This window comes from Ruditapes philippinarum, unplaced genomic scaffold, assembly GCF_026571515.1.
Source record: "Ruditapes philippinarum isolate M1 unplaced genomic scaffold, ASM2657151v2 ctg1655_1_1_1_1, whole genome shotgun sequence".
In the NCBI taxonomy this organism is placed as follows: domain Eukaryota; kingdom Metazoa; phylum Mollusca; class Bivalvia; order Venerida; family Veneridae; genus Ruditapes; species Ruditapes philippinarum.
The window spans coordinates 138,184-147,090 of NW_026865771.1; the positions used below are offsets into that span (position 1 = coordinate 138,184).

The window sequence follows — 8,907 nt, forward strand, 5'->3', positions numbered from 1 at the left end:
TCAATGAAGAAAAGCCACATTTTTAAATCCTCTTTGATTGAGTGTGTAAGTCTTAAACGATGGTTTGGCTTTAAAATGCCACATGTAGCATCATAGAAACGTCTGTTAAATGCCCTAGAGCAAGGTATTGCCCTTGCACAGAAATCTAATAAACCTATGAGGGATTGAAATTCCTGTAATGTTGTCTTTTTTTTTCTTAAGGAATAGGATTAGCAACTCCGAAAGCTTTACCAGTTTCTCTGGCGGTATTCGAAGTTGCATCAGGATTGAATTTAGCTCAAAGCCCAAAAACACGAGAACTTTACTTGGCCAAACTGTCTTATCATCAGCTAAAGGTACACCTAAAGCCTTACAAATACCTAAAAATGCATTCATGAGATTCATACAGTCATTGGTGTCAGGTTTTCCCATGAAAATAAAATCATCCAAATAATGGTGGACTATGCCGTTTGGAGCCTTAGCCATTACTAACCATTCTAAGAATTTTGCAAACTTTTCAAATAGAGCACATGACAAAGAACACCCCATAGGTAAACATTTATCGATAAAATAAGAACCATTCAGAGTAAAGCCTAGTAAGCTAAAATCATTAGGATGTATAGGTAAAATCCTAAATGCATTCTCTATGTCAATTTTTCCAAGTAATGTATTACATCCTAGTAAACTGAGAGAATCAATGACTTTATCAAGAGAGGTGTACTTAACTGAACATAATGTGTCATCTATATAATCATTTAAACTTGAACCCTTTGGAAAAGATAAGTGATGAATCAAACGCCATGATCCGTTCTTTTTTGGAACAAGGCCAATTGGTGATAACCTTAGATTTTTTTAAAGGCCTCTCTTTAAAAGGGCCCGCTATTCGCCCTGCTCTGACTTCTTTCATAATCTTATTAACTGCCTCATTTGGATTTTGAATTACTGACTTTAAATTCTGACAAGAGGACTCAACTCTGGGCCCCTCATACATAAGTTTAAAACCAAACATAAAACCATTTCTTAAAAGTTCAGCATCCGTCTTGTTTGGATACTCTGCTAAAAAATCTTGTAGAACCTTAAGATTAATTGGCGACTTTGCCAGACCAAGGGACGAAGCTGTTACTTCCACTTGCTCTAGCTCCTTGATTAGGACTTGACCTGCTACTAGAAACATTTGGTCTGTTTAATTTCAATTTACAAGATTTACTTGGATGAGATTTGCTACAGAGTATACATAAATGACAATAATTGCAAGGTGCTTTATTGCAAAAGCCTTTGAAATTAAAGTCATAACACTTCTTAATCTGATTAGGAGAACTTTTAACTTGAGAGGAGCTACGACTATTGTAAACATACAATAACCACAATTCCTGGTCAACTTTAAACCATGGCAATGATGGGTTACGAGCCTTTTTGTGCCTAAACTGTTCATCATAGCTTAGCCAACCTTTACCCATGACTCGTGAAGCTGCCAAACGAACATTGTACATGTATTTTAAGAGACCCTGGCTTTCATTGCAATGTACCGAACTGTAGACGGAAGCATAAATCAAAAAGGCATCTGTCCAAGCATGAATATCTAAGGAAGATTTAGTCCTTTTCTCTTTTACTAGAATATTGCCATCAATAACAACAACTTGCTTGTCATCTGAGTCCTTATTAGAGGGTAAAAGTGTATGTAACTCGACAAACTCTCCATTAATAATTTTTGTTTTAGTCCCATTACTCAAATGAACCCCTAGATTGTCTTCTAAAGAAGGCTCACCTGACATAGTGTCATCAATTTGTTCAGCCCCATGCTGTATCTGCTGAGGGACATGCATTTTTTCAGCAACTTTTTCCGCCACTTGGTCCAACTGCTGATCAGACAACTGGATGACATTACATGTACTTGATGTAGGGACTGACGCTTCATCACCTGAAGCCACTTTCCTCTTTTTAGCTTTAGGCATCTGTAACGGTTATAGTGTTCTAATAACAAACAAATAACTGAACTATACATATATACATTGTAGCAAATCATATACACAAGCAGGCCAACACCTGCAAATTAAGATTACCAACAGACGCAAAGTTAACGACTGTTTATGTGGGAACAAAATTCATCAGACATTAACTCTATCACAATTACCCCACATTTCAAAAGTATACAAGTGGTCAAACACCTGCATCAAATAGATTACCAACAGATGCCCAATTGGCAACTGTTTACATGGGCAATCAAATACAAAATAAATGTGAAATGAAATAATAATCAAAATATACAAGTGGTCAAACACCTGCATCAAATAGATTACCAACAGACGCCCAATTGGCAACTGTTTACATGGGCAATCAATGCAAAATAAATGTAAAATGAAATACAAGTGGTCAAACACCTGCATCAAATAGATTACCAACAGACGCCCAATTGGCAACTGTTTACATGGGCAATCAATACAAAATAAATGTAAAATGAAATACAAGTGGTCAAACACCTGCATCAAATAGATTACCAACAGACGCCCAATTGGCAACTGTTTACATGGGCAATCAATACAAAATAAATGTGAAATGAAATAAGTACCTAAATATACAAGTGGTCAAACGCCTGCATCAAATTAATTACCAACAGACGCCCAACTGGCAACTGTTTATTTAGGCACTCAAAAACGAAATAAATTGAAAGAAATACCATATTAACTCTAAATATGTATGGTATTCAATACATTCTGCACCCAACAGTGACATGTATTCTGCACCCAACAGTGACATGTATCATAATATAAATTTGACATGAAAATAAATGCCAAGTTACATATTATCTAAATATGCATGACATTGCCATTAAAAAAAAAATACAACACTGAACAGTAGCATTTTAAATACTTCTATATCCTCTACCAGACAAAAAACATTTGTCCACAAAATTTGTAAGCTACTGCCAGGCAAATTGAAAAAAAAAAAAAAAAAAAAAAAAACAGAAAATAAAATGGCACCACAGCCAGAGTGCATAACCACAACAGAGAATCACAACCCTGATGGGCTACTTGGCACCGCCAGGAACCTTGTTTATTTGACATCTTGAATAATATAGATCTATACTATACCACCTTCGACCTAAGAAAAACCTTTTGTCAAGCTGTCAGACACAGGGATGATGAACCAGAGATAAAGGATGCTTCAACTGTAAAAGACTGTTTAAAATTAAAAAGTAAATAGAGTGATCAAGAAACTTTAATCTTTGCATAAATAAATTTAGTGGTCTCGCACCACTTCACATTACTTCAGTGAGCAGGCCTGCGTTCGACCTAATGATATATTATAATCATATAGCCTAGCTCAATCAATAAATTTTCAATCAAATAAATGTAATAAATAATCTTACATCCTTCTAACATTGGTAGAACTACCGATGAAATCATTTTCCGATAACGGCTGCTTAAACAATGTGATCAAAATTGCCAATCAGCCTAGCTCAAACACTTATAATTCCAATTACCTATTAAATTTCCAGACAATTAAAGTGTACATATATAATCAAACATCCAAATCTAACATTTGTAGAACTACCGACGCAAATATTTTCCGATAATGGCTGCTTCCTATACAATGTGATAAAATTTACTAAATCAAAATCCGCGTCAATCCACATATAAAACAATGTAAATAAATATCAAAAGTATTCCTGCTTATTTACAAATGTTTAATCCATCCATTATGACCAAAATTTCAAGATACATTTAAACTTAAACATGATTATTTTACAAAAATATACACCCTGTCCAAAAGTTTGACCTTCCCTTGTACAAGATGGCGAATGGAAAGGTAGACTGCTAAATTCCGGTACAACCGTCATCTACCGTAAAAAAATTTAAACCATCAAGAATTACTCCCCTTGTAACGTGTTCAAGCATATAGGGCTTAAACAGTATTATGGTTGTGAAGTGTTTGATTTTCATAAGGCACCAGATATTGAAAAGGTTCATATAAAATTTTTAAAACAAACTTTATAATTTTAGCACAAACATCAAATGTTACATTATATGGTGAATTTGGAAGACTTCCAATATATTTTATGCGTAAGTTAAAAATGATTAAATATTGGTTTAAGATAATGTCAAACACAGATTCCCTTATCAAGGGGCAGGACGTGAAGTGGTTGCACACTTGGTTCAAGCGAGCGAATTGGTTGCAAACTTGACAAAATGGCGAACACGGCTTGATTTTTTTTAAACGGGTGAACGAATTATTGCCAGACAAGTGGGTTTCTTTGTTATATTGAAGTTCATTAGTATGTCTATTCCAAAATGCAATATATATGCCACACTCGGTTAAAGGTTTCAGCATCCTAGATTCTGTTTTGACGAAGTTATTGAAGATATAAACTGATCATGTAGATATTTTGAAATTTGACATATGACTGTTCTGGTCGGTTTTTCTACTTATTTATTCGAATTTGTAAGTTTTGAACTGCATTTAACAATATCAAAATATATTTCTGTCAATGCTGTACAAATGGTTTAGTTTGCAAGTCCGAAGATAACGTTCAATACACAAAAATATCTTGTTCAAGCACATTTTGGTTGCAGACTTATACTTCAAGCATTTTTGGTTGCAAACTTTTGTGTTAATAATGTGGCATGCATATTTTTAGCGAGGAATAACTAATCATTTTTTTTAAAATAATTAGCAATATTAAGGCAATAATACCCGCTCATCTTATAAGAAATATATATACAAATTGTGCATGCGTGCAGATATATCCTAACACAGGGTCTTTCAAATAGATATAAAACACAATACAGTGTATGCTAAATTGTTCAGTTGTGTTTATCTTCATCATTTTTTCTCCTCGATATACTTCTTTTCTTTTTTACAAAGTCATAGGACTTTTTTATATCTTGGCATGACTAACTGTAAAGGAAAAGAAGAAAAAAATGGCAACAAACAGCTTCCATTATTGTTCTTTTTTGAGATTTGAAATAAATTTGATTATATAGTAGATAAAAACTATATTAACATTGACACAAGGGCATTATTCACATGTTTCTTTAAAATGTTCCTTATTATTGACCAATCGAAACATCTTCCAAATTCCATAACTCGAACAATGACTTCAAGTAGTTTTGTCACGTATAAGTCAATGTAAATAAACACTCGTATATCATTTATATTATGATCTAATAATCAAAATCATCTTTAGAATACCAATTGACATAATTATGATGTACCTTAAATCCGAAATATTGTAAACAAGCATGTCATTTTAACTTTTGGTTTGTGAAAATATTTTAAGTGCATTTACATACTTTATGTCTAAAGCAACTACTGATCTTTACATATGAAACAAACAAATTAATATATCTTGTGGTTTTGATAAACTTTGGACATTTTGCCGAGTAACATCGTGTGTGTGCACATGTCCTTATGTTTATGATGAAAATAATTCACTTACATACAACAGTACTTTCACATACGTTTGTTTTGTATGCAGTTTTCATTTGCATTTTACATATGGTGATATATTTTAGATTTGAAATAACAATAAATATTTTTCTATATGCTATTATTTTGTTTGCAGGCTTTTACTGATGATTATAGTATTGAACTGAGAACCATGTAATTTGAAACAAAAAGTGCATAATTGTTGTAAAAGAAGAAAATATAAATAACATTTATAACAAAAACAAGTAACAGAACATAAATTATGTCAATAATTGCCATTGAAAATTGGTTAATAAATATAACCTTCTACACTCCTTTTGAAAAGTTTTACTATGGATTTCAATAGAATAAGAATAAGTTTGCAACCAAAAATGCTTGAAGTATAAGTCTGCAACCAAAATGTGCTTGAACAAGATATTTTTGTGTGTTGAACGTTATCTTCGGACTTGCAAACTAAACCATTTGTACAGCATTGACAGAAACATATTTTGTTATTGTTAAATGCAGTTCAAAACTTACAAATTCGAATAAATTAGGAGAAAAACCGACCAGAACAGTCATATGTCAAATTTCAAAATATCTACATGATCAGTTTATATCTTCAATAACTTCGTCAAAACAGAATCTAGGATGCTGAAACCTTTAACCGAGTGAGGCATATATATTACATTATGGAATAGACATACTTATGAACTTCAAAATATCAAAGAAACCCACTCGCCTGGCAATAATTCGTTCACCCGTTTCGAAAAATCACGCCGTGTTCGCCATTTTGTCAAGTTTGCAACCAATTCGCTCGCTTGAACCAAGTGTGCAACCACTTCACGGCCTGCCCCTTGCTTATGTATAAATTATTTATGAAGCATGATTTTAATGGTAATCCAGTAAATAAATGGTCTAAAAATGTTAAGAATATTCTAGATGAAAATAAAATTTTCTTCGTTTAAACAAAGTGCATTAGAAGAAAATTATTTCCCCTGGTTTTGTTCCCGTCGGATCACATGAGGGCGCTATTCGCGCCAAAATCAGCACGTGATTTTCGGAATAGCGTTGCAAATTCATTCAGCGCTTGGTTAATCGACTGTCAACATGTCCAAAGAAGAAAATTCAATTCCTTTTCAACCTACCGACAACGGTTCAACTCTACAGGCTCAATTAGCTGAGATATCAAGGCAGCTTTCTTTACAAAGGCAAGACGTAACAGAATTGAGAGAAGAGGTACGTGGCAAGAATATTTCCGTTGGCAAAGAGGTGAAGAAAATCAAATCGGACATTGATATTACCTGGAAACGACAAGGTAACAAAGTTCAGTATACCTTTAACAGTGATATTATCGACTTACTGAATCAAGCCACTTGGGCAATTGACAATAACAAATACGCCTACTGCCGAGATATCATTTCCGAGACTTTGGACAAAGAGAAGCATCGTCAAAAGCTTATACGTATTGCAGATACGTCCGAAGCAGGCTGGGAAACGGTTAATTGCTATACCGCTAATCCACTGTCAAGCGATGTCGAGGATGAAACTAAACTCCGCAAGGCTGAGAATCAGGCTCTCAAGAAACGCAAATCAAAACATCTAAACGTCCCCAGTCTTCTCGCAAAGTGCCACCGTCTTCTACCGTTACTTCCGGTGCACTTTCAATAATCCTACTGCTTTTCGCAGTAATGCAGACGACATCTATCCGGTCCTGCCTGCTAGGGGAACAAGACCTTTTCGAGGCTTCAACAGTTTCACACCAAAGTCTTCAACTTACGGATCATGTTTCTCCTGCGGTTCATTCGATCATTTTAGGCGCTTCTGTCCCTATGACAACGGTCCCACCGACGATAGATCAGCACGGTTTCCAGCCAAGAAGCAATGAAAATCCGGGTCATTTATCTATGGAAGATGAGTATTATTCTCATATTATAAACTGTCATAATTCGCAAGAAAATAATTTAACAAATAACTATTTTGAATATGAATCTGGCCAAAAAGACATTATAGTACATGGTCGATTGAAAAGTCATGTAGAATTCTGGATAAATATAGGTTCAAATTCTTTTGTAATAGATACAATTAGACAAGGTTATAAAATACCGTTTTTACCTGTTGTAAAAATGGCAAGGGAATTTTTGGAAATCAGAATTTGCATTTCAATATGCTTGCTATAAGAATATCATTTAAATAATTCTATAGAGATATAGCAAGCTAGATATATTTTATTCGTTTGTTATAAGTATTTTGATAATAATTTTATACCGAATTGTTTTGAATCTATAATAGCTAGGTTTTGCAGCCATGATAATAGCAAGAATTTACAGCCATAAAAGTAAGCTTTGCAGCCTTGATAATAGTAAGGCTTGGCAGCCGTAATAATAGTAAGGCTTTGCAGCCATGATAATAGCAAGGCTTTGAAGCTATGATAATAGTTAGGCTTCGCAGCCATGATAATAGCTATGTTTTGCAACCAAGTTAACAGTTAGGCTTTGCAGCCGTGATTATAGCCAAACAAGTTTTAGAACGTTTTGTACTCGGAATAATAGTTCGACTAATCAATCATGATAATAATCAAATGGTAATTAAGGTTCTATAATCATGATATTAGTTATGTATTACATTTTGTATATAGGCTTTGCAGCCATGATAGTAGTAAATTTACACGAGTTTTGACTCAATGTAGTTTTGTGTAGATTACTGCAGCACTGCAGTTATGTACGATTAAGTATTGTACTCTGAATCGTATTTTCTTTTTATAACAATTTCTTATATCTGGAGTTTTTATTTCATAATGTTATAATTAAGCTTTAATTTTTATATTAAATAATGTAAGTTCCATTGGTATAATATACATTCATATCGATTTATTCATGTAAACATTGATTTGTTAATTCATGCTTCATATATTTTGTTTAGAATATTTAATTTAAAATATTTTTTTACGTTTATTTTTTCAGTGTCATAAAAAAGATATAGACGAGCTTCCGGTTAAGCTGGTGGATAAGGTGACCCAATTGCCACAGATACTTCAACATTCTAGAGCCTTTAGCACGTGCAAAAATTATAATAGTGCGTTTAATATATGGATTAAGTGGGCCATGTTAAATGATCTGGGTAGTGGGGACATTTTGCCCGCCAGTGAGTTGCCGTTAGCCATATATTTGACTTCTTTAATACAAAGTTCTTTCACTCCAAAGCCTGTAGAGACAGCATTTTATGCAATAAAATGGATTCACGAGATTAATGGTTTAGATCCACCTACTGACTCTAGTATGGTAAAAAATGTTTTACAATCAGCAAAGCGTATTTTGTCAAAACCGGTGCTTAAAAAAGAACCGATTACCGTAGAATTACTTTCTTCTATTTTTGATAATTTGTATGTTGATAAAAATCTTAAGTCACAGAGAACTATTTGTGCTTTTCTACTTTCATTTTCTGGATTTTTAAGAAGTTCTGAATTGTTAAGTATAAAAAGATGTGATCTAGATTTTTCAAGTACACATATGAAAATTTTTA

General features: G+C 33.5%; 1 protein-coding gene across 3 annotated transcripts; it reads right to left on the bottom strand.

Moving 5' to 3' along the window:
- Nucleotides 1-3,819, bottom strand: LOC132730255 (uncharacterized). Of its 3 annotated transcripts, none has more exons than XM_060716137.1 (3): nt 3,739-3,819; nt 3,090-3,145; nt 1-1,931 (listed from the first exon to the last, which is right to left on the bottom strand). In XM_060716137.1, exon 3 carries the CDS (start codon nt 1,929-1,931, stop codon nt 1,062-1,064), a length of 870 nt encoding a protein of 289 aa, XP_060572120.1. In that variant the 5' UTR covers nt 3,090-3,145; nt 3,739-3,819; the 3' UTR covers nt 1-1,061. The 3 variants fall into 3 exon arrangements, with proteins under 3 accessions (XP_060572120.1, XP_060572121.1, XP_060572122.1); XM_060716138.1 differs by having other exon boundaries at nt 3,090-3,155; nt 3,739-3,788; XM_060716139.1 differs by lacking the exon at nt 3,090-3,145.
- Between the last annotated feature and the right edge of the window lie 5,088 nt (nt 3,820-8,907).

Bases quoted from the DNA above. Each gene is read 5' to 3' on its own strand.
- LOC132730255 (XM_060716139.1), bottom strand. From the start codon at position 1,931: ATGCCTAAAGCTAAAAAGAGGAAAGTGGCTTCAGGTGATGAAGCGTCA.